This window comes from Abramis brama, assembly GCF_963993115.1.
Source record: "Abramis brama genome assembly, chromosome: 10".
NCBI lineage: Eukaryota > Metazoa > Chordata > Actinopteri > Cypriniformes > Leuciscidae > Abramis > Abramis brama.
In genome coordinates, this window is record NC_139972.1 from 22,911,619 (window position 1) to 22,939,057 (window position 27,439).

The window sequence follows — 27,439 nt, forward strand, 5'->3', positions numbered from 1 at the left end:
TAATATATTTCTATAATATGCTGTATATTGTATAATGTTTGACAGTCCTTGTTACTGTGCATTTTTCTTCGATTTGAAAAACGATAGGACAGCGAATCATGGCTCTCCTTTCAGGCTAGGGACTCACTTCAATGGCAGGTGCTAATTGGATGGCATGTCTCGCGTAATAGCTCTGGGTAAGTGGGGCCCCTCGCCCTCCATTCCGGCTCAAGATCTCCGTAGACTGTCACTGTCTTTTACAGTATCGTGTAGCCGTAATGGCGCCAGCTTCCACATGCAACAAGGGCCTGTTTATTATGGCTGGACCTCCGTCTCTTCCTCTCGTCCGCTGATTGGCCGTGCTACTTCAGAAGCGCGACGTGATTGGTTCAGAGACCTGTCATCGGACGCGGACTAGACGGGTACCCAAGACGGCAGGGTTGCGCGTGTGCCTTCCCAGGTCCTGGCAGCACCATCCGGCGAGGGGGTGAGGACGCTGGCCGCCTGTTTTATGACTGCAAGAAACACTGGATGTTCTTATTTTGATTTCTTCTTCACTGGATATACATGCCCACGATACTGAGAGCAAGCACGCGGCACGCCGGTGAACGAGCACATCGTTATCGATGGGGAAAATAAGTTGAAAGCTTCGGAAGAATGTTTCCAGGAAAACGGATTGCTCCGTTGATCAGCGTGATGGGTGTTTCGAGGGGATTTTGACATTTGGAGAGGATCTGGAGGTATCCATCTACAGCTTAGAGCTCGAGCGCAACAGAGCGCCATACTGCAAAACAAGCTTTCCGGATCGATACAGTGTAGCAGCAGCCTTTTCATGCGGGGGAATTGTGCGTTTTAATGGAAATGTAAACAAGTAAGCTGGCGAGCAAGTACCAAGTCAGCAACGGTGGCCTGATTGAGATCCACGTAACTTCTGCAAACTGCATGCAGCCCTGGCGGTGGAAACAGGGCTGGATGAGCCCAAAATGGCAAATATGAGGAAATCTAAAAGATGAATGTTGCATTCCCCACGTAACTTGTACTATTCGCCTAATTTCCCTTTCCATACAAGCCCGAGTTTAGAGCAAAGCAAGGTGCTCCTCGTGCCTCCAACATGAGGGAGATTTAAGGCCGTGCGGAATTGATTTTTTATTATGGGGGGAGCGCATTATTTTGATTTAATCCCTCTCTCCTCTTTTACTTTTCTTTTGTTTATCCTTCGCGAGATTTTTCTTGGATGTCCGCGATTGTCATTTTGCTAGTCTGGAACGTATAACGCAAAAGATCCTCCGAAGTAGGTCAGATCAAAGCTGGAGAGTTGTTAGTATGACACCTTTTCACACTCATCTTGATGTAGGCTATGCCGGACATTTATGCTTTGATTTTTTTTACCCGTCGTTTGGCTCTATGACAGCCAAATGAGAGTTTGACATCTTGGCAGCCTCCCTCTCCATCTCGTTCGCCTCTTTGTTTTGTTTTTCCACCTCTCATTTTCTGGCTGTTGAGTGAGTGAATGGCTCTGTGCGGAACGACGGCTTCCAATGCCGCGAAAATGATGGCTGCGTACAACGGCGGAACCGCGGCAGTGGCAGCGCATCACCCGCACCATCACCACCAGCTGCCCCATCTCCCGCCACCCGCCCACCTCCACCACCATCACCACCCGGGCCAGCATCACCTCCAGCACCCCGGCTCGGCCGCCGCCGTGCACCCAGTACAGCAGCACGCTTCCACGGCCGCAGCTGCTGCTGCTGCTGCCGCGGCGGCGGTGATGCTGAACCCGAGCCAGCAGCAGCCGTACTTCCCCTCGCCCGCTCCTGGTCAAGCTCCGGGGCCGGCGGCCGCTGCAGCCCCGGCGCAAGTTCAAGCCGCCGCCGTGAAGGCGCATCATCATCACCACCACCACTCGCATCACTTACAGCAACAGCTGGATATAGAGCCGGACAGACCGATCGGATACGGAGCTTTCGGTGTTGTTTGGTAAGTGACATGGTAAATCACATTGTAACAACTTCTGTAAATGAAAGTTGATCGTTTGTTGCTGCTGACGACTTTAATTTTGACTTCGAAAGTGCGCTTTAAAAGTAATGTGAAAATAAAAAAGTTACAAATAAAGATTGCATCTTTGGGAAGTGTAATTATAATGATGTACACTCTCATGAGATGAAGACTCTAGACACATCAGACTAATAGAAAAAAAGCATTATTCCACACAGAGCTGGTCTCCCCCCTCATGGGTGCCGCCATGTTGATGTCACATGACCAGCTGTGGCGTGCAATTTACCAATTTACTTACAGTAATGTTGCCTTCACGTGCCATCGGAATAATCGTAAATACTAGTTTCCTAGTTAAAAAAATTGGACATGAGTGCTCTCTCAAGTCACATTTTTAATGTGACAAGTTCGTAATCATGACTTTAGAAGTGACACGTGAAGGTAGCATAATAATTGTATATAATAATAATAATAAAGTAGCAAACCACTAATACTGACAATAATTAATATGTTTAGTCAACTTAATCCCCAGAGAAAACGTAACTATTTTACGGAATGGTGATTTTGTATGAATTTGTACGGAATTGTACGGTTTGATTTTTAGACAAAAAGGTAAGCATGAAGGCCCACCCCTAACCCTTAGGCTACTGATTGTATGAACATTTTAAAAATGAGATTGTATGAATTATTCACCAATTTGCAAAAATGTAAAAATTGTTATGAATTGCCATGAGAGTGTGTTGGTTTACTTTATAAAATGTGTTACAAAAATTAAACATAAAAGTGCAATATAACAGCTAAAGAGTGATGGTATGGATCAGCATGTTTACAATTTATCAGATAGAATGAGTGGACAAATAGCATAACAATGATCATTTTGCCCATTGTAACTAGATCTGCCTAAACCAAAACTTATAGAGTGCACCTTTAAAGTGTTTTACCTGTCAGGTTTGTTAGGATGGAGAGGTACCATATTTTTAGATTCCTGTGTGACAGTCCAAGGGGAATAAGGGACAGCTTTTGGCAAAGAATTGAAGATGTACACTAAGGGAACATCGCTCTACTTAAGGGATAAGCTGACTTAAATGCTCAAGATTTAATTCATGTCAGTTTGAATGTCTTGAGAATAGTTGCCAACACAGGTGTTTGCTTCACTCCATGTATAAACCTATAGGCACTGAACCTATAAATATAATGTTGTAAAGTAAAGGGACCCTTCACCCAAAAATGGAAATTCTGTCATCATTTACTCACCCTCAAGTTGTTCCAAACCTGTATGAGTTTCTTTGTTCTGTTGAACACAAAAGAAGATATTTTGAAGAATGTGGGTAACCAACCAGTTTCTGGTCCCCATTGACTTCCATAGATTTTTTTTTTATACTATGGAAGTCAATGGGGACTATCAACTGTTAACCATATTCTTCAAACTATCTTCAAAAAACTCCTACAGTTTGGAACAACTTGATGGTGACTAAATGATAAAAGAATTATTTTTTTTTGGTGAACTATCCCTTTATGCAAGTGCCTAGTAAATAACTTTTGAATTTCTTCCTGCCACAACCAAACCAGTTCACAGGGCAATACAAACCAAAGATGAGAAGTTGAGTAATATGTGTAATTCTTTAAGGAAGGACAGTGCTGGTTCTCAGAATGAGTTTGTAACTACAAGAAAATGCAATATCCTTTGTAAGCACACACCCTGTCCTTGTAGAAGACTCAGCCACAACTACTGTTCAGAGGTTAATCTGAGAGTTAATTCCTGGGACAAGCAATTATTAAGCACAATAGACAAAATTAAAATAATGGGCCATTTTCATTCTTTGACTTTTTCTAGCACACATATATTGGCTCTCTGTGTGTTTATCCAAAGGAATCGCCTGTAACTGGTGCCTGCAGAGGGGCCACAAAACTAGGGGAGCTCTCATCAACAGCCACCCTACCCCCGCCCATGCAATCTTAGCCTGACCTTTCCTCAAAATCGCTTCCTGTTGCTCATTGTCTGCTTTTAATCTGCACTGTTGCCTGCTGGTATATTTATAGCTGTCCTCCAGAGGCACGACCATAGAGGAAAATCATTTAGGGTTTGCACTCTCTTAAAGGGGGTGTTCAGACTGCAGAACCATGGGTAATTAAATTAATAATTTACCCAGAACGTTACAAATTGACAATTCTGCAATCATTTAATAATACCTCTCATGTTGTTCCAAACCTGTATGACTTACGTCTTTGGAATACAGAACAAGATGTTTTAAAGAAATGTGCTATCTTTTACTTTTAATTACAATCAATGGAACCTGGAGCTTTCATGATTTCATGCAAAAGCATGAATTTCAGTTCATAATAACTTCAATTTCAGATTGTTTGTCACACAAAGCTATTGTTTAGCTTCTCAAGGCATAAGTTAAAGTCATATGCTCATATGTTTTGATACTTTATGGTGCCTTTGCACCCTTTTTGAACTCGTAATGGGTAAACATAAACATAATGGGAAATGTACCAGCACAATCTTCTCGCACCATTCCTGATTTTTTAACACACACTCACAGCGTTCGTCTTGGTCTTGCAGCTAGTAGCGCAGAAACGAAAGCTGCTGCTCTCCGTGTGTTTTCTTCAAACTCCAGGTGTAAACGAGGACGTGTCGTGTCTCCTTCATCTACTTGTGATCCGATCTTAATACCCTGTGTAAACAGGGCCAAAGACTTCGTAAGGATCCTGTCTATTGGAACGCAGATCCTGTGCTGGGATAAAGGAAGAGTTAAAAAAAGGAGAAGTGTGAGCTTGGTCCTTGTGTTAGCTATATAGAAGGCTGTTTTGGATGGTGTTTTACATTCTAGTTAGTGCCCTTTCATTCGTGCAGCTGCAAAAGTTTAGATAAATTGGTTTTGGCCCGGCCACAAAGTGTGTGTGTGTCACATTCTGGTTCTGATGCAGATGGAGTTGAATTTAATTATTTGATATTCTAACTATACATAACCTATATTATCTTTTTGCATTTGCTTAATTGCAGGAAATAATGCTTTATTAAAGTAAGCATATTGTTCAGTGATTTTGCAAACAGTTTTATATCCTGTCTTCAGAATGAAAATGAAAGCAAAATGAAATGGAATAGAATTGGTGGTTTATGCTTAAGAGACCCTGCGTGTGCTTGGCGTTACTCGATCGTATTCTAGTCTGCAGGAAATGAAGTGCAAACTGCTGGGTCTGATGCTTTCTGGGAAATATCCCATATCTGTCATTAATAATACCCTCAAAATTGTCACTCTAATAGCGTGGACTGCTTATGTGGAAGATATAGTGGCATAACTCTCTCTTGATGCTCAGTCAAAAAGTTTATTTTGAAACCCCTCGGCCTGCATGTACGCTTGTAGTTTGAGATTGACTCATAGTGTACGTAAACAAATTTACGGGAAACAGGAGCGCTAAATGCTAAACCGCTGTAATTTAAGAAGGCTTCAGTTGATGGTGATGCCTCATTTGTGGGTTCTGGGAATTCCATGTGTGTCCTGTATTATGTTTTGTGTGCCTTAATGTGGCATGTTGTAAGTCAGGTTTAGGCAGCTTTGGTCATTTCTTGCCTCTGATAACTTTACATTACATTACTTAACATTTACATTTTACATGAGAGAATTTGGCAGACAATTTTATCCAAAGTGACTTGCATTGCTTTCAAGGTAAACGTTTTATTAGTTTCCCTGGGAATCATACTCATGACCATGGCGTCCAAGACAAGAAGTCTTTAATTTTACATTATAGTGCATATGTATTTTGTGCATGATATAATTTGTTTGCTATTCTCAACCTATTCTCAACCCCAAGGAGTTCTAAATTTCTAATGCTCTCACTGTCAAAATTGTTCCAGTGAACTTAATTTTGCACCCTAGAAATTCCCAGAATGCACTGTAAAAGCTAATGATCATGGGTTTCTCAGTGTATTTGTTTACTGAAAATGTTGTAAAGTTATCAGAGGATAAACACAAGTGTGTGTATATACATATATCCTTTACTTAAAAATTTGTTGGTAATGTACATGAAAGGGCTTTTTTTACTTTGATTTAATATTACGTTAAAATGAGTTTAGTTGTTTTGTAGATAACATACAGGATATCATACAGTTGTTAGATTTAAAGAACCACTTTGTTCACTTTTTTAAATGTATTTGTTCATTGTTCAATTTGGTAATTTTTGTGCTGTCAATCAATTAAAACAAATTAACTAATTAATTGCACATTTTTCATGAATTCCAAATTAATGTAGAAACAACATAAAGACAGTATGCTTTAAATATTTGTTTGATGGCATCTTTTTTTATGAATGAAGTCCAGTATCACTGATACTAATACTGATATTTTTTTTCTCAATTTTAGCCATTAATTATAGCCATTTGACATTACAGTATAATTGAAAGCTATTTATTTTAACATGTATTAGGCTTTAAGGGATAATGTAGAGCGAGGCGGTTGTTATAGCGAATACAACCCCGACAGGCTGATCAGTCTTGAATCAGCCTGAAGGGGTTGTATTCGCTATAACAACCGCCTCGCTCTACATAATCCCGCTTATTACATGGCTACCTACCAAATAAATCAAAAATATTAAATAAAATAATGTAACGCTAACCAAAGGAAGATGAAAAAACAGATGCTGCATTATTTGCGTTATGATGCTAAATATTTTTAATGCGTTATGATGAAGAAAAAAAATGCAAAATGAATGTTAATTTTCACAGCCCTAGTCATTTTTAATTGTTCATTATTTGTTAATTATAATCTGCAATTTTTATTCTATTTATTTGATTATTATTATTATATATTTTCCGTTTTATTTGATTAATTATTATATTTTACTTTATTTATTTGTTTTTAATTTATTTCTTGAATACCTGTTTTGCTTAGAAAGATAAACTGATTCACGACAAGGAGAATTTAGGAGGCGAGCGGAATGACACAGTCTGTTGCCAACAGTTTGCTCGTATTTATATTAACAAACAATGCATATCATAAAAACAGATTTGTCCTGTTCAACCTGCGTCCCACAGGCCTCCTGCTGCTCAAACCAGATCCAAAAACAGAGACCTACCAGATAATCTCTGTCTCAATCTTAATCACAGCCCTCATGACTTACTTGTATTTTTACACGTGCGGCCTCCATCCGTGAGCTGTTAGAGCCAGTGCTGATAAAGACGAAATGCCAGACACATGCATTCGCATGTCATGGGTCCCGTATAATAGGCTATTGTTTATTTTCCATTGGGAGTTTAGTTGATTTTCCCAAAAAAATGGGTTGAACTGTGGTTCTCCACTATGCCCCCATAGGCCCCTGTCTCTCAGGGAAGAGGCATGGCTCTGCACAGGAATGTATCTGAGTCTTCGGTGGCCATTAAAGTGTCAGCCGGTCTCTGTTGCGCTCACGGTTTGATCTGTGCGGGGAATGCTAGCATGGTCACGGACAGCTTGAATTAGGCCTGATGTTCTTAAGATCTCGTCTGGCAGATTGTCTTTGCAAAAATATGCAAAGTCTCTTTCTTGAAATGGCTTGGTGAAACTTCTGGATCCTGCTTTGTTGATTGGCATCACTAAACATGACACTTGTCAGTAATTCTCTGAACAGCTCTTATACAGTATATATATATGTATATATATATATATGTATAGACAATCGACTACTGTGGACTTCGACCGAAAACAGGATGTAAACACAGGTATGAGCGCTGGCCGAATTAACTTCATTTTTATTCATATCTTTCACATCTACTGCAGTCAGATTCACCCGTGTTCACTCTAAAGGAATCACTCACATTGGCTGGGCACTTGTAATGACACATCAAGGATGTTAAGAGGCTAAAAGCAGGTGTAAAACTTGCCCCATTGAAGTCAACAGGGTTCAGATTTTAAAAAGAGGATAACACGGTGTAGGCAACACCGATTTTTGTCATTGTTCTCTGTATTGACAGCACTCCAAATTTACAAAAAAATGAGCTCAATGTTAAAATTGACCGGAGTTCTCCTTTAAGGCTTGAGTTTTAAAGATGTATGACTACTTTAAGATTGCAAATCTCTGAAGATCACTGAGTTTTCTTTTCTAGAAGTACATATGAAGTTGAGTTTTGGGAGAACTACAGGAAAATTAGCTCTATATGTAGCTGCTATTGATGTAATGATTAATGTATCTATCTAATGTACCAAGCTATTTAGTTGCTGATCAAACATGCTTAAACAACATTAGAATATTAAATATGATTTATCATGCAGTGTGTGTTTTTTCCCAGTGTGATGAGCAGCAGGATTGAACCCCGAAACTCTTTGAGTTTTCCTCTCGTCATCTATTATCTAAAATCTAATAATGTCTTAATTAGTCTGATGTGATCATTTATCAATATGACCCCCATAATTGAAAGAGTCATTACATGATTGTTGAGTAGATTTTAACTTTCTCTTTTCAACCCGTGGTTTTGCTGCAGCTTTGTGTGTGTGTTTTTTAGGCGAATTATAATGGCAGACGGCCTGGTGCTTTTATACTCTGAACTTGAAAGGCTCACGGACGGGACAAGCTTTTTTTTTTTACAACCACAACAGTCAGAAGCAGCTCTTAAGAGGCTCTGGGCTTGGCAGATGCACAGACCGAGCAGAGAAACAGCTTACCTTTGAAGTGTTGGGGGTGAAAGAGTGCAGGAGTGTGTACGTTAACCCTTCACTCACCTGCCTCTATTCTGGGCTTTACTCATGTTGATCTTGACTGCACTGCTGAGAATAAGTCTGTTTTGTTTTCCTTGTTGTTTGTATGAATGCCACAACGGAATGTGCGGGTCATTTCCCCTCGAAATCAAATCAAAAGAAAAAATTGCATAATAATTAATTTGTTCGTTCGTTCATTTATTCATTCTCAGAACAAGTTCTGTCATCATGATTCATGTATGCATACATGCAGTTGTATGCAAATGTACTTTCCAGTTTAACCTGCTAGAAAATCAAAGCGTATGTCTATGTCTAGCCAAGGTGTGTTCCAAATTTGAAGTTGATATCACAAACAGGATTTAAATGATCATTTCCATGGTATCACAGTGTCAAATTTTAAAACACAAGATGAATTTTAAGTGTTTAAGCTTTCAAATGATGACTATTACTAAATATTCAATAGGGGGGGAAAGCCAATAAAAAAATCGTACCAAGTCAAGTTGTTTTTGATAACTGGACACTGACAGTTATCAGCCTATATGATATATCTTCTTTTGAGAATTAATTTTTTATTTTTTTTCACATTACAATAGGCTAGCCTTTAGATCTGTTATACTGATTAGCATGTCTATGGATTCAGTAATTCAGTTTCAATAATTTGCAGTTCATCTTAATTTTGTTTTTGTAATTTATATAGTAACACTTTAGTTAGGGTTAGGGTTATGCTCAGATGTAAAATAACTATTTACAAATACTTTCTTTACAGTACTTGAGTACATTTTAAAGTCTTGAGTTGAATTACGTTGTGGTTCTTTTATTTTTACTTGAGTTGAATAAAGATAAAGTATTCAACTTCGCTACATTTATTTTTCACCAAAAGTACAAAGTACTTTGACAAAGGTGCCGACGGAGCAACTGGGTGAGCTTTTCCAACTACTGTATTGGAACCTTGCGCTTCAGCCAATAAACAGACAGGTCTGACTCGGGTGCAAAACCAATCAAAACTTCAAGTTCAGTTGGGGAGCGTTAGGTCCATATTTTAGTGAATGTAAGTGAGCTGTGCTCATTTTCTGACTTTAAATTGTAATTTTGGCAGCTCCTGAAATGGGTCGTACCATCGATATTACCAGTGCACTGAGCAGTTGAAGTAAATAGAAAACTCGGCTCATACAAGGACACAGTTATTGCATGGATGGAGCAAGAACAATGGGTGTCTAAAATGCATGCACGCAGTTCAGTTTAATGGTAAAGCTTGCCCTCTTTAACAATGCAGTTAAACTAAATGTATGAAGCAAACTTTGAACAAAGCTGAAATAACCCCAACATTAGCAACAACAGTGAAATAAGATTGCAGGATTTATCTGTCAATCAGATACACTGTAAGTGTAGTTTGTTACTATAGCAACAGTGGACGAAAAAGAAGAGCATTTTATTTAACATGTTAACATGTACCCCACTTTTTTTTTAACTGGCACTCTTGCATTCATGCTGTTTTAAACCCTCATTTTGCCCTTCTTAAAAAAACATTCAAATTATCTTAAATGGACTTAAATTAGTAATAAAACAATCGCTCTTGACAACCGAGATAGCTAGTATATTTGTTTAGCACAGCGTCAAACGCAACAATTCATGAGACTAATATCATGTTTTGCTCCAAAATCACTATATATGTATACATGTCAGTCGTGTTTGAAATAACTTCTGTGGTCCTATGTTGCTTCTTAACACAGCGTGAGACAGAAAATATTTTATTTTGTAAAATTCTATGATACAGTCTATGTTGATTACCGTTGCATTACATCATTCTTATGAAAATACCCGAGATGGCTTGAAGAACACAAATAATCACATCGCATCACATCAGTGTGTTTATTGTATTCATGTTCCATCAGTCAAAACATCTCTATCTGCATGTTATTCAGCTGTCTATTATATCTGATGTCCATTTAAAGGATTTTCGTCATAAATTTAATACTTCTATGAATCTGACTTGTGGACGCCCTCTGGCTTCCAGTATGAATGAAACAAATTACATGAAAAGTGTTTAACGCTTCATATTGCTAACATCGCCTCTTTTGGGGTAAAAATAGAAAAGTAATAATAAAGTACTTTGTAACGTAGTAGCTTGAGTAATTTTTCAGCAAACTACTTATTTACTTTTACTTGAGTTAGATTATTTTTTATGGAAGTAAAATAATGACAAATGTTCTTGAAACAAAAAATCTTGTTGAATTGCACTACTTGAAAAAATATGCATTGCATTAACCCTGCTTGCATTTTAATGCATTGTGCTGAAATTCAACATGGTTGTATATTTAAGCTGTGAATATTTCAACTCAAAATATTTCACACACGTTTTCATTATTAAAAATTCAATAATCCATATTCACCTTTCAGATTTCACTTCCAAAATATTCATTCTGTTTAAAAATACAACCTATAATATTCGACAGGCAATTTTTTGGTCCATTTTATTTCGCTTTACAAATTCGCTTCAACAAATTCAGTGATTCAAATTCGACAGAAAATTCAACATTTGACATCCAGGAACGACTGTAACTGTAGACTGTAACTCTAACTGTAAACACAGCTTTTGTGTCTTTATCAGCTTTCCATATATATATATATATATATATATGGAAAGCTGATAAAGACACTAAATCTGTGTTTACAGTTAGAGTTACAGTTTACAGTTACAGTTAGAAAAGTCTGCAGTTAGTTTTGTACATGTAAGCAGCTTTCTCTACCGTGAATGAAATTATAATGTAAAATTCCCCGATGCTGATCTACAGATAAATCGTTAAATCTGAGGTAGTAGACATATATTTCTCTCGGTTGTTTAGTTTTCTTAACTTTATAAAGGGCTGTGCTGCAAAACTGGGGATTCCCTCAATATGTCATTCTCTAGGATTCCCCTGCGGTCAGGACACTTAAAGTAATATTTTTTACTTTAAAATACTTTTTTTTTTTACCATAATTTTTCAGTATTTCTACTTGTACTCAAGTAAATTATTTTATTTAAGTACACTTTTTAAGTACTCTTTCCTCTAATCGCACTCTCATGTGTGTTTTTGCAATATTTCATACTTTTCATTGATTTTCCAAAATAATTACACTGTAAAAAGTGCAAATAACTTTAATTTAGCTGAACATCCCAACCGGGTGTACAAAATCTCACATTCTTTCAGATCTGTTGTAAATTTATGGTACTTTTAAGTGCTGGTATATCATCATGAAAATATTATCAGTACATAAAATAAATAATATAGTTAAAATTTGGTGCAAGACTTAATGGTCTAAATATAGGCTTCATTTGCAAATATAATTTATTTTGATCTTGTGGTGAATATGACATTTCTTAATAGTTTTCATATTCGTCCTCTTTGGCTCTTTTTCGGTTCCTACCTCTATTTCTCTATGCTTATTAAAGTGTACGTGTTTGTTGTGTTATTTAACCAGTGTTCCTCAGTCAAAACAGGGGAAACGCATGAGACTTTCAGAGAGGATGTGGCTGTGTATTGTGTCAGCTGTGGAGCAGAGGTCCAACTGCTTTAGCTTTAATACTGTGAAGACCACCTCTTCCTCAGAGAGCAGAGCTGTTAATTAAAAAGCCCTCTGCTCAGACTGAACCGTTCCATTTAGAGCTCACACCCCTGACACTTTTTGTACTTATTTATAGCTGTCCTATTAGCTGCCCGATCTCAATTCTGCCTAAAAGCTACCTGGATTTCTTCTGAAGCATTCTATGAGTGAGTGTCATAGATGTGGTTTGGATCTCCCTCTGTCAGATTTGAATATAGAAACAATATCCACAGACAGGATGTCTTTAAAACAGAAATTTGAATATATTTCTGGCCATCTGTCTGGTTTGTTTGCCATCCATTCAAAACAGACTTGTGAAGCACACCCTAAGCAAAACCAGCCCTGTTTATGTACCCTTCAAAATTCAGACAAACGCCTTGAATGTGATTTTTATTTTATTGTTTTGGTTTGAAAGGAATTTTTTAAATGCTAGGCACTAGTAGGCAGTAAGGCTGCACAGAATTGAATAACACTGACATTACGATATCTTGTTTTTCTGCAAAACATATTGCGATATAAAAAAAAACAAAAAACAGGATTTTTCACTTTCAAATTACTTGGAGCGATATTTGGAAAGAATCATTTGTTAGGGAGTGCATAGAAAGAAAAAAACAGGGAAAAAAAGAAACTGAAAAAGCAAACCATCATTTTAGGGTTGAACGATTTGGGAAAAAATGTCAGTGTTCACGCTTGGGTTTACTCATTACAAGAACCAACAAGTAAAAAAAAAATCTCTTTCCACTTGATTTTTCATAGTCCACATTCTCACTATTTTTGACCCATTCAATATGACTTTAAAATAATATGATTTTTATTGTAGTTTTTTTTTTTAAATAAACAAAATAAGAAATATATTGCAATAATACTATTACTGTACAGTAAAAAAGTTGAGGATTTAATAAGAATAATTAAAATAATTTTATTCTATAATACAACTGTAAAATGTAAAAATCTTAATTTCATTTTCAAACGATAAACCATCTAGCTTTTATTTCGGACGTTTGTAAGTTAATGCAACTTTATTGTGTTATCTTTATTGCTCCTTTTTATCTCAGATAAACTCAAACGGGCGGTTTTCAATTGTCTCATTACTCTTTACATTTCACAAATATGTAGAATGTGAACAATACGATATAATTTGCGATATATGCGAAATCATGTATGGAACCGGCTCAAGGGCATATTTTTAGAGATGCAACAATGCATTATTTTAGGGATGACATCACTGCGCACACCAATTTATCAGTATAAGGCCAAATGGAAACGGGTTTGAGACAGCAAATTTTGCACAAAATATTTTTTTTAACGCTTTTTCACGTTGTCAAACAGGGCAAAAACTTGGCTAATGATGCTAAAATAATACTGCTGCATGCGTGTAAATGAACATAGTGCCGCGCTTCACTCTGGAAACCAGCAGCACATATTTATTTAAATCACAGACTTCGCGATTGCATTAAGGATATTGATTTTATATTGATATTTCATGAAGCCCTGCTAGGGAGTTTGGAAGCAACAGTGGCTGATTTACATGAGTGTCATCCCAGTGAGGTTTTTTGGTGACAGGCTCACACCTGTAAGCTAGCTTTAGCTTGCTACTCTGAGCTGCACTGACGACATGGAAGCGCAGGCAAATGGTTGCTTGACTCAGGCTTGAGTTAGTCAGTGTTTGCCTTAACACTCTTTCTGAGTGTGGTGGCGAGAGGCCAGGGATGCCCCCACGCTGTGTGCAGTGGGCCGCTCAAGCATGACTGTCCTCAGGGCATCACCAATGTTTTTTTCCGTGATCCTCAGGCTTGTTCTAGAGTCCTAATAGCAGAGATGCTCCGGGGGAGAAAAAGACGAATATCCGGGAGTGTGATTGCAGATGGGAAATGTGGTCAGGGACTGTAGGAAGTCGGGGAATGTATGGGTGGGAGTGTCTCTTTTGTCGTAATTATCTCTTCAGCCATTTCCTCAGCACAACAAACACCACCCTGTTTTTGGCCCTGTCAGTATACGGTTTGATTAAGAGCTCTGGCTTTTCTCAAGCTACTTCTAACTGGACTGAGCGTGATTGGTTCTTGGCGAAAGCGGGAGGAAGTGGCCACGGCATCTGCCATTACTGGAACCATCCTCAATAGGAGAACTCCCCGGATAATAGCATCCATTTGTCTAGAGCATGTTTTGGCCTTCCTAAGTGGCTTCAAAGGGTGATTGAGAGTATTGTTGTTATCTGGACTGATTTGTTTTTTTCTTCATTCCCTAAAATTAAATTAACCACAAACCTTACTTCCACACATTACTGAATTTTTAGACTACATTTAGAACTGGTATATAACATTATATAAATGTTATTTTTACTGTTGAGAGTGTTTTGTTTGTGTTTTGGTTGTTGAGGGTTAATTTTTAAAACCACTAATAATCTATTAAAATCAAATTAAAAATGAATATCCATTTTAACGCCTAAATTCACTTAGCTTTCAAAGCATTTAAAACAGTTGTTTATTGTTTATCTGGCATAATAAGAAATAATTATCGGTTTGTCGTATCAGTGAAAATTAATATGGGTGCATCCCTAGTTATATAATTTATAGTTTTTCCTGTCATAATACTGTACTATACTATTCAAAAGTTGGGGATCATCAGAACAAAATGTTTTTGAATGAAGTCTGTTATGCTCACCAAGCCTGCATTTAGTTGATTAAAATGCAGTAAAAACCGTAATATTGCGAAATATGTTTTGTTTTAATGTATTTTACAGTCTGATTTATCCCTGTGATGGTAAAGCTGAATTTTTATCATCGTTACTCCATTCTTGTCACATGATCCTTCAGAAATCATGCTATGATAATTATTAGCAATATAATATATATATTATATTAGCAAATTAGCAATATGATTATTATTATCAATGTTGAAAACAGTTGTGTAATTTTTAGGATTATTTGATGAATGGAAAGTCTGAAGAACACCATTCATTTGAAATAATAATGATAAAAACTTTTAATAAATGTCTTAAGTGTTACGTTTGATCAATTTAATGCACCCTTGCTGAATAAAAGTATCATGATATAAGATTTTGTCACACCCCCAACTTTAACCACATCAATAAGTCTGAGTTGTGTGTAACCTGTCTTAAATACTAAACAGTTCGTGTCCATTTTTCTGTGTAGTCAGAATTCATAGTTCCTTTGGGCCTCTTTTCCAAAAGTTAGCCTTCACAGCTAAACGGTTTGGATATAAGAACAGATATATGCTCATGTTTTAGCCATATCCTGTTGTGAATCATCGTTTCTATTATGCTTTCAAGGTTGGGATCTGATCTAACCCAGTTAAATACTGTTTTATCAGTTTATGACTATCCTTGTACTATGTCCTGTTAGCAAAGGCTCACAAATGGGATCTGGGATTCTCTCACCGAGTGGCCCTCGATGTTGTGACAGTGAAAGAGTGTGAGCGGGCTCAAGTGTCCGGACTCTCCACCTTAGGGCGTGACCCTGTGCGAGCACTGCCTCTGTTATCAGTGTTCAACACATTCTCCTTCTTCGTCATTCACAATTGCTGCACACGCAAACACACACCCACTCCAGAGCGTGGACAGATCTAGAAGCAGAGCCCAAGTCTTCGCTGGCACTGGGTCTAACGAGTGCTTGGGGCCTCTGTGAGGAAATTAACCGTGCAGTTTCACAGCCAAACAAGCCACAATCAGCCTCTGATGATAACTCATCTTTTAGTCTCTCTGCTTTCCCATGATGCACTAAAATGTTCCAGCAGTGCAGACTGTGCCTGGTCCCTGTATGCTTTCCCTTTTCTCTCCCAAGCTCTATTGGCAATTTGGCACAGCATGGTATGCTTTCTGCTTTGTTGGATCGTTGCATGCCAGACTATTTTTAATAACTGATTTATATTTGATTATTATTATTATTATTATTATTAATCATAATGTAAATCATAAACTGTTAGCCTATTATTAATGAAAATGTGTTATTTTATATACTTTATTATTGTTATTTTTATTTATTAATAACAATAATATTATTTTGTTGTCAAATAAAAACATAAAAAGTATATTAACTTTATTATTTTATTTTATTTATATACTTTATTATCATTAATAACAACACTGACAGTATTACAATAATAATGTATTGTTATTTTAGTTGTTGCTAAATAATAGTAATAATAATAATAACATGCTTTTATTATTTTAATTTAATTGTATATTCAATGTATTTTTAGTAGTATGACTATTATTATTATTATTGTATTGTTGTTGATGATGATGATGATGATGATGAAATTCTGATCATTTTAATTTATATTATATTTAATTTATTATTATTATTATTATTATTATTATTATTATTATTTATCAACACATTTATCGACAATAATAATGTATTGTTATTTTAGTTGTTGCTTACTACATAATAATAATAATGTGCTTTTATTAATTTAATTATATATTTAATTTATTAGTAATAGTAGTAGTACTATTATTATTATTATTGTATTGTTTTTGATGATGATGATGATGATGATAATAATAATAATAAACTTTTGTTATTTTAATTTAATTATATTATATAAATAATATTATAGTTTATATTATATTTAATTTATTATTGTTATTATTATTAGTAGTAGTAGTAATAGTTGTGTATAGTAGTAGTATTAAAGGGACTCCAAAAAGAAATATCCTATTTTAAATATATTTTATATATATTTTAAAAATCTTCTTTTTTTTTTTACAAAGCCTAAAGTTAATATTCATTGATTTAAGTTCAGTATAAATAAAAGGCATCTGTTTAAGATGTATATTTGTTAAAATAACACTGGAAGTGACATGAACAAAACAGGCCTCTCATATTCCACCATGCACTTTTCTCTGTAGTCTGTGGCTCGCCTCGCCTCCCCCCACCACCTTCTTTCAACCTGAAAATCCTCTCCAAATCACTGCTGTTGTTAGGCTACCATATGTTCGTCTCTCTGATCCTATTTGAATGGGTTTACCTGAGAGGTTGAGTGGGGTTGGGGGCAGGGTGGTGTGGAATGTGAGCGGCTGGAGGGGCAAATGCAGGACTTGCCCTCGGCCTGGCACGCTGGTGTCCCTCTCATCGTAGGCATGTGAGTCCCGCAGCACAAACACATCACAGCAGAGCCGCCGGTTACTGCAGCTTGACAGTGGCCCCTTGGATGATCCTCTGCGCGCACACGCACACACACACACACACACACACACACACACACACACACACACACACAGAGGAACCCTCAATGTATATGTAGTATAGCCAGAGGGGCCTGTAATTCAGAATCTGTCTAGTTCCACTAATGGGCTCGTGAAGGTTTCAAGCTTCCGGCTGACTGGAGGAAATGTCTAGATTGCTGGAGAACAGTTCTGATGGCAAAAAATAGAATAATAAGCCCATTATTGTGGCAAACCATTTATGAGTCAGTTAAAGTGATAATTCACCTAAAAATGAAAAATTGGCATATACTCACCCACTTATCGTTCCAAACCCTTCAGACTTTCTTATGTAGGACACAAAAGGAGATGTTAGGCATAATGTTCATGCTACTGTTTTTCTTACATGGAATGGAATGGGGATGAATGCTTTGCAAATGACAACTTCAAGCCTTCTAAAGCCATACGACAGCATTGAGTGAGGAAGCGAATGTCAGTTGTACTTTCATAGTGCCTTTTTGTCATTTGACCTTGAAAACATTCATCCCCATTTTTTCATCGTATTGCAATTTTCATCGTATTGCAAAAGTGTCATTAAAAGATGTACGCCTATTTTAAAATGTTCTGTCAATGTACACAACAGTACAACATATCAAACAGGCTGTACTTTTCACATATAGCCTCGATTATGACTAAGGTTTATGAGCAAACTAAGGGCCAGATTTACTAAACAGCAAATTAGCATGAGAGCACAATCTGCCAAGAGCAGCGCAAATTAGTTTAAGACATGCTTTTTTTGGCCATTAATTAATGGCGCAAATACCGCTAAATTGACGAGCGCAAACCTTTGTAAATCACCTTGCATGATTCATTTAAATACACTCCTCCAACTCCTCCAAATGTATATGCAATAAGGTCAGCTGCAAAATAACCCTGTCCAAGCCTTTTCAACGCTAATTTTTCACTGCGTGTCTAAAGTAAATCCTGACAGAAGGTTTTTTTTAACGCCAAAAGAAGGTTTACGCTGGAGCAAGCTGTTAGTAAATCTGGCCCTAAGATTGCATGATGGAAAAATTTCATTTCCTAGTCATGTTTTGCTAGTTTGTTGTGCTATAGTGTGCAGCACGTTATAAGCTCAGCCATTGCGCATTACGAGCTTTGAGAGATGAAGGATAGGTGGTTAAGTCGTTCTATGTAAAACGGTTCCAGTCACACTACAGGGAGCAGCGAAAGAGCCTCACATGTAAGACTTTGTATTTAATGTCTTCAGAGAGCCACTGTGCATATGCTCACTCACTCTGCCTCCCTCCACATGAGCTTTATTTTCTCATCCTCTGGGGTGCTTTGAAGAGAGATGAAATAAAATATTTGATTCTGGTTGGAAGGAACAAAACAAATAAGTACAAGTATGGATTAGAGAAGCACTTTCATGTCTCCCTTACTGTTAATGGCTCCCCTTAAATTAATACTTCCCCAAAATTTTCCAATGGCAGCAAGCCCTCCCATTGTCTTGCTGTGTATTTCAGCTGCAAAGCTGGAGGGAACACAAAAGAGTTGCACTATAATCCATTATCTGCCATCTTCCCCTTGGGCCTCCACCGTCTCCCTCTGATCGATTCTGACAGTGCCACTGTCGTGTTGACGTGTGTGTGTGTGTGTGTGTGTGTGTGTGTGACTGTGTGTGTTTGTCAGTCTGGGTGTGTTTTGTGTGTCACTGACTCGCTATACTTTAGTTAACTGTTTGTCCAGCATGTTTGTAGTTTAAAATTTAGAATTTGAATTACCAGATGAGGAAATAATGCTGATTTTACAGTTTTATCATAAATTAGTAGTGATACACCAATTATGATGCATGATATATCGGTATTATATTCGTTACCGGCTGATATTTGAGTTTATATGTATATGCATGACAGTTTCCATGTCCTTAAAAGACAATGCAAGATGCTTCGCAAATGATATAAGCTACCTTTAACCACGGCATTGACTTGTTTGTCAAATTTCAGCTCCGAATCAAAAATGACTCCAAGGTTCCTCACTTGAGTGTTGACATTAGTGGCTATGGGGCAAGATGTACAGAAAGCTGTTTGGCTAACTTTGGGGGACCAAAAATGACCACTTCAGATTTTGGCAAAGTTGTGATGTTGGAGTCTTCATTACATCTCAGGGGCAAATATAGCTGGATATTGTCAGCATAACAATGGTAAGCCACATTATATTTTTGACAGATTAATCCCAGAGGGAGCATATATAGAGAAAACAGAACTGGACTAAGACATGAACCTTGAGGAACCCCTGAGGAAATAGGGTGGGAAGATGAAATAGAGCTTCCTAGTTCCACCGCAAAAGGTCTACCATATAAATAGGAGGAGAACCAGTATAAGGCAAGCCCCCTAATCCCTCCCCACTCCTTCAAACGGTCAAGGAGAACCCCATTATCCACAGTGTCAAAAGCTGCTCTAAGATCAAGAAGCACTAAAACCTACAGACAGCAACAGATCATTTTTCACTTTGAGAAGAGCAGTTTCAGTGCTGTGTTGAGACCTAAAACCGTACTGAAATATATATATATATATATATATATATATATATATATATATATAAAATTGTTTAAAAATGCTGAAAGTTTATTAAGAACCACCTTCTCCAATAACTTAGCCAAAAAAGGCAGTTTAGAAATCAGTCGGTAGTTATTTAACACTGAAGGGTCTAGACTTGTTTTTCAAGAAAGGCTGCAAAGGCTCTGATTCACAATGGACAAGATCATAGAGAGGATAACGTCAAGCGAACAATAAGATGGCTTAAGATGTTGAATAACTTCTAGCAGATAAGATAGAGAAACAGAAACAGGGGTTATTGCTGCTCTCCCTGCTCTTATCCATGCTAGGCTGCATGGATGCGCAGGGACTTCTTGCCCAGAACAGAACCATACTGCCAATCCAAACTGTATGCTAATTGTCAGTCGTATTTGACGATAGTGATCCTGACAGAATTAGATATATTTGCACTAGTGGCAGTGATCTAATCCACAAAAAAATTGTGAAAAGCTTCCACAAGCTCTCTCAGAATTATCAACAACAGCTGGGACAGTGTTCAGGATTGTATTTATTGCACTCTCTAATGCTCATCATCTAAACACTAATCATTTAATAACTAATTTTTTTTTTTAAACTTTGCATTATAATGTTGTGATGCCTTCTTAATTTATGATATGTTTGGTATTTTAATATCAGCAGTTAACTGGGATTTGCATCAACCACTTTTTAAAGGTTTTTTATTTATTTAATGTTACTGTTTTACACATATAAATATTAAAGTCCATTGTTTTGTCAGTTAACATTTTCAAGGTCGTAGTAGATCAAATAAATTGACAACTCAAAGTTTCTTCATGTTTCAGCATGCTGAATAATTCTTTCAAGACTGTTAATTGTTTTAAGAGGCGTATTAGCAAACATTTCTTTTTCTCAGTGCCAGTGTGTAAAATTACACTTTTAACATCTTTTCAGAAAGGGAAATTCTATTCCTCAAGTTTTGTACTTCTACCGTCTCAGATCCACTCATGTTTATGTAAAAATACAAACCTGAAAACATTAGGGTATATGTTGATTAATCTAAATAGTAATTTATCAGGCAACATGGTTGAAGCCTTATATAATTTCAAGACATTTTTGCTTGCAATTTCCAATTAATTTAAAACATACTGAAGAGAACAAAAACGATTAATGAGACAAGAAAGACAGTCAGTGGTATAATTTAGTTGATTGCAGACTACACACTAACAAAACAACAGAACAAAGATGCAAATCAACTGAACAGTGCTTGAAGGTTTTCAGGTGTCTGACAACAGTATCGTGTAAACTTTCAGGAATTTTTTCCAAAAAACAAAACGTACAATAAAACTACCTAAATAATTGCCACAGTCTCCACTGCATGATTATTGCATGATTATTTCATATAATGTTTTGCTGATTTGATGTTCAGTTTGATTGTGAAGCAGGTCTATAATTAAAATGACCAGTTTCCAGTTTCCTGTTTTTTTTTTTTGCTTTTTTCTTTAAGCCTAACTTTGTTATTAAACCTACAGCAGTAGAGCAGTGAGTGGTTTTCTGGTATTCTTGTCAGTATTGTTTTTTGATAAATATATCAACAAGTGTATATATATATATATATATATATATATATATATATATATATATATATATATATATATATATATATATACACTCACCTAAAGGATTATTAGGAACACCATACTAATACTGTGTTTGACCCTCTTTCGCCTTCAGAACTGCCTTAATTCTACGTGGCATTGATTCAACAAGGTGCTGAAAGCATTCTTTAGAAATGTTGGCCCATATTGATAGGATAGCATCTTGCAGTTGATGGAGATTTGTGGGATGCACATCCAGGGCACGAAGCTCCCGTTCCACCACATCCCAAAGATGCTCTATTGGGTTGAGATCTGGTGACTGTGGGGGCCATTTTAGTACAGTGAACTCATTGTCATGTTCAAGAAACCAATTTTAAATGATTCGAGCTTTGTGACATGGTGCATTATCCTGCTGGAAGTAGCCATCAGAGGATGGGTACATGGTGGTCATAAAGGGATGGACATGGTCAGAAACAATGCTCAGGTAAGCCGTGGCATTTAAACGATGCCCAATTGGCACTAAGGGGCCTAAAGTGTGCCAAGAAAACATCCCCCACACCATTACACCACCACCACCAACCTGCACAGTGGTAACAAGGCATGATGGATCCATGTTCTCATTCTGTTCACGCCAAATTCTGACTCTACCATCTGAATGTCTCAACATAAATCGAGACTCATCAGACCAGGCAACATTTTTCCAGTCTTCAACTGTCCAATTTTGGTGAGCTTGTGCAAATTGTAGCCTCTTTTTCCTATTTGTAGTGGAGATGAGTGGTACCTGGTGGGGTCTTCTGCTGTTGTAGCCCATCCGTTGTGGCTTCACAAATGCTTTGCTGCATACCTCGGTTTTAACGAGTGGTTATTTCAGTCAAAGTTGCTCTTCTATCAGCTTGAATCAGTCGGCCCATTCTCCTCTGACCTCTAGCATCAACAAGGCATTTTCGCCCACAGGACTGCCGCATACTGGATGTTTTTCCCTTTTCACACCATACTTTGTAAACCCTAGAAATGGTTGTGCGTGAAAATCCCAGTAACTGAGCAGACTGTGAAATACTCAGACCGGCCTGTCTGGCACCAACAACCATGCCACGCTCAAAATTGCTTAAATCACCTTTCTTTCCCATTCTGACATTCAGTTTGGAGTTCAGGAGATTGTCTTGACCAGGACCACACCCTAAATGCATTGAAGCAACTGCCATGTGATTGGTTGATTAGATAATTGCATTAATGAGAAATTGAACAGGTGTTCCTAATAATCCTTTAGGTGAGTGTGTATGTATATATATATATATATATATATATATATATATATATATATATATATATATATATATATATATATATAGTGTCAGGTTTATTAGGCTGCATTTACACAGAATGTACAGATCCAATCATTTACCACCCATTTTTGTCCCATCTGTTTACATTCACTTAACACTGACATTCAAAAGTGGTCCAAAAATGGTCGTAGCAGACAAACACGGCCATTCACACACACAGCAAGTACCCTACCCATGTGAACTGCGAGCCCAGTACTGACAATAAAATCCAAAATAAATGCAAAGAAACAGTTTGTAATATTAACTTATCTTTTTACCTTACCCCCATAAAACAAATTGCTTAGAGCTATTTTATATTTAAAAATCTGTAAATATATATGTAAAAAGTCACTGAGTGACTGATTTGAAAAGTTAGTAATAAACTACAAAGTAACACTACACATAGAAAAAAAAGGTCTATTAATTAGCATTTTCACTTCAGCACTTAATGCACAGGTCATTTGACAGTATCAGATTGTTTTGTTCAGCGCAGCGTTAATCAGAATACATCCTTCATCCAGCCCACTTGACATTTTGTCGCTCTGTGAAATTGAGGCTGAAATGGGTGTGTACTGAGAATAGCTTGTGAGTCAGTGTGTTTTTGTTGTGGGTTGTGAGTCAGTCATGGCCTGGCGGTTAGTTAACATGTTGCAGGCATGTTGAGCAGTAGTGTTCATGTAGGAAACGCAGGCTTGAATCCAGCCTGCAACATTGCTTCTTTCTCAGCTGTAAAGTGACATAAACGAACATAAATGAGGCGAATTAGGAAGTAATATTGGAAAGCCGTTACCTGCAAATAATGTATGCTTATTTTTAGAGCATTTGATTCGAGTTTGCTTCAGAAGCCTGTGAGAGAGAATAAATGATGTAACTCTTCAATAATCCCGTCTTCTCATTTCTGCTTTGATGTCACTCGCTTCTTTTTAATATTCTTTATCTGTCACCTAAATTACCTCTTTAATCTGATTTATGCCCAGATTAGATTTGAAAAAGGGAGTCTGCTCTGTTCTATTGGGCATGCTCACATCGTTATGTCTCTAACACTTTTAATTTCCCAAATAACTGGGTCATCGACCTAAATCTACTGCCATCCAGCGAACGATTTGTCAAAGCCACTATCTGCATTCTAAAACCTCTATTTAAATAGCGGAGGTCGAGGATTGTGGGACAGATGCACTGATGTGTGTGCGATCTGGTTATCACACATCTCTTGTGTGTGGGTCCTCGGCTCATTCAGTTCCTCAGCAAATGTGTTTCTCTTAGAGTCACACTGACATTTGAAAAGCTGGCATTATATAAAGATGTTGGGTTATTCAGATTGTGTGTAATTGGGTAGTAAGTGACAGTGACATGCTATACTTCTTCTAAAACTAGTTTAAACTGTTTTTCAATTCTTTTTATAATTATTGGTTATTCATTTACCAACTTTTCAATGTAAGTCTGAAATTTTACAAGGTTACAAGACATGTCCCACTATTCATCCAACTATATATATATATATATATATATATATATATATATATATATGTATTATATATATATATATATATATATATATGTATGTGTGTGTGTGTGTATATATATATATATATATATATATATATATATATATATATATATATATATATATATATATATATATACAGTATATGAAGAGTTTAGATGCAAAAGCCTCTAAGTGCCATCTGAAATTTTCTTCTAGAATGATCATTTTTATCAAGCTCGTATATTTAAGTTCAGTAATTTCACTTAAATGACAATTAATAGGTAATCAATCTTCATTGCCATTTAAGTGAAATTACTGAACTTAAATATACAAGCTTTATAAAAATGATCATTCTAGAAGAAAATTTCAGATGGCACTTAGAGGCTTTTGCATCTGAACTCTTCATATATACATTTTATTTATATATATATATATATATATATATATATATATATAATTTAAGCATAAACCTTTAGATTGAAAGGCTTTTAAATTCAGTCAAATGGACGAATTCAGATCATATTCTAAAGTCTTGAAGTTGAAAATAGGAGTTCTTTCACATTCTGTATTTATTTCAATATACAAATATAAATGTGAGCTCTGTAACATTGTGTCTTGTAACAGATTGCAATTCTCCCCATGGGAGTTTGACAATACAGGTCTTTATTTACTCGCATTTAGAGCTAAAAGAAAGTTTTACCTCCTTTTTCAGTAAAACCAAAAGTTGTTTTGTTTGCAGTGTGAGGAAGGTGAAGTTTCACAGTGGCGCTGGTGGAAGTGTCACATGAATTGTGCAGGGGACTTCAGATCGTCTGACACGATGTGCTGCTCTTTGATTCATTATGCAGGCATATGCTAATCCTTGCTAGGCTAATTCAAACACAAAGTTCAGACCCCCCCACCCGACACCTCCAGGGGACCGGCGTGTTAAAACAGTCAGCGTGCGTAACGACTCTGACGCAAACCCTGACTGGCGTTCTGGTTTGAGCTCGCGCCCGCCGCTCCCCTCGACACCCCTCTCTGACAGGAAGTGTACATCAGTGGATCAGACGCTGTGTTATTTGAGGTTGAGAGGGAAGAATCTGTGCAGAAGGCTGGAAAAAAGGCCGGGCTCTGTAGATTAATTAGGAAAATCAAAGTGGCTGGGGACGGAGAGCTGTGTGGCACTGCCAAAAACCCTACAATCACTCTATCCTCCCAGGGCTCAGAATGGAAAAGCCAGATTCTCTTAGCGCTTTTCCTCTGTGACTGCAAAAAAAGGCAATGTATCATAAATCAACAATGTCTAGTTCCTCATCTAAATGTTGCCCATGAAGTATTCAGTCTGTGATTTCCTGAGTGTGTGCACAGCGTCTGTCATCTCTCAACATGTAAGAAGCAATTAAGTATTAATGCAGTTAAGTAAGTAGTTTATTGTCAAGTGACTCTGCATGTATTTTATCCCTGCCTGCTTTTAGACCTAAGGGTTCAACATCTTGGTCCTATGGTCCAGGATGTTGACGTACTGGCCCAGTCCTATGCCTTATGACCGAGAGGATTTCAGACCAACAGATTGAACGGTCACTGTCCATTCAGTGCTACACTAATCTTTTCGTGCATTTGTTGACCGTGTTTTAACTTAACTCATCTTAAACATTTGGTTTTCATTTGGATTTCTGAAATTCAGTGCAGTTAAAGCTGCACTGAAATGTGAAAGTTTGTGCAGTGATCCATTCAATCTTTTTGTAATGCTTTCATTTTGGTGCTCAACAAGTATGAGATATTGTTTGTTTGTTTGTTTGTTTTTTTACAGTATACTTTGCCGTTCAGAGTTTTGGGGTTAGTAAGATTTTTTAAAAATGTTTTTTTCCCTGTGATCAAAGCTGAATATTCAGCATCATCAGTCTTCAGTGTCACATGATCCTTTAGAAATCATTCTGATATGATGATTTGATGCTCAAGAAATATTTATCAACATTATCAATGTTGAAATCAGTTGTGCTGATTTGATTTTTTTCAGCATTCTTTGATGGATAGAAAGTTAAAAACTACAAAGTACAAAGTTTTATGTCTATTTACAGCCATATTTATCCCTAATTTCACAGTCACCAGATTTGTTGCCCAAGGTTTTGATTAAGTATATATTTGATACCGAAATGCCAGATGATGCCAAAATTTTGATATCGACAATCAATTTAGCGACACTACAATCATCCCTTCTTAATCCTGAGGGACGGTTTAAGATCAACGGCTATGTCGATTTCTGCCATAGTCAGAATGACAGTTTCAGTTTAAGTTCAAACAACTGCATTGTTTGTGGCTTGAAATGACTTCTTTACAGTAGATGTCTTCTATAAAGTATGTTATTAGGAAGTCTTGAATACACAAAACATGCAGCTTTATTTTTTCTGTTCACAGAGTTCTGTTTTGTGAGCAATTTCTGGGACTGTTCGCAGTTTGGAGTTTAAGCTTTTATTCTCACAAAGCACTGTGCAATTTACCAAACAGTTCCTATAGTGACAGTATAAGCAAACACAAAGTTTTGCTCCTCTAAATTGGTCTGTATGTTGTCCGTTAAATAAGCCTTTTGGAAAAATACATCCTCTCGCCAGCGGCCTGAAATCTTGTTGGGTTTCTGAAAATACACTTGTTGTTTTTTTAAACATGCCATTGTCCCTCAGTACCAATATGAATATGGTCGATGTTGAATTATTAACGACTGAGGTAAAATGGCTGGCCTCAGATTACAGAGTGATCGCTATAGGTTTCTCACAGTTCAGAAAGCCCAACCCAAAGAATAACACTCCAAGAGAGAGGCTTTTAATCACAAAGACATCCTTCAGCAGGAATTACCCACTTATTACGTGACTCCCGTTCCCCTGGTTAGGGGCAGATTTTCATCAGCACATTGTTGTATCCACTAACTGGTATTATATTGATACAAAACACAGCAATCTGCCTGCGATACGAATCCGCATGTGTTAGCCAAGCAGAATCAATAGCATTTGAGACTAAAACAAATCTTCAAGGAGTGAGACTCGGCTACGCAAAGTGTATTCGGCTCTTGAAGTATTCATGAGATGATCTGCTTTTTTTGGGCTCATGGATTTT

The 27,439-nt window shown here is 37.0% G+C and overlaps 1 protein-coding gene across 1 annotated transcript in view; it reads left to right on the forward strand.

Annotated features, from left to right (window-relative positions):
• Positions 1 to 373: 373 nt before the first annotated feature.
• Positions 374 to 27,439, forward strand: part of nlk2 (nemo-like kinase, type 2) — a 76,205-nt gene continuing 49,139 nt past the window's right edge. The window contains exon 1 of the mRNA XM_084127158.1: positions 374 to 1,956. Coding sequence (XP_083983284.1) covers positions 1,490 to 1,956 — 467 coding nt within the window. The 5' untranslated portion in view covers positions 374 to 1,489. The remainder of the gene's footprint in view (positions 1,957 to 27,439) is intronic.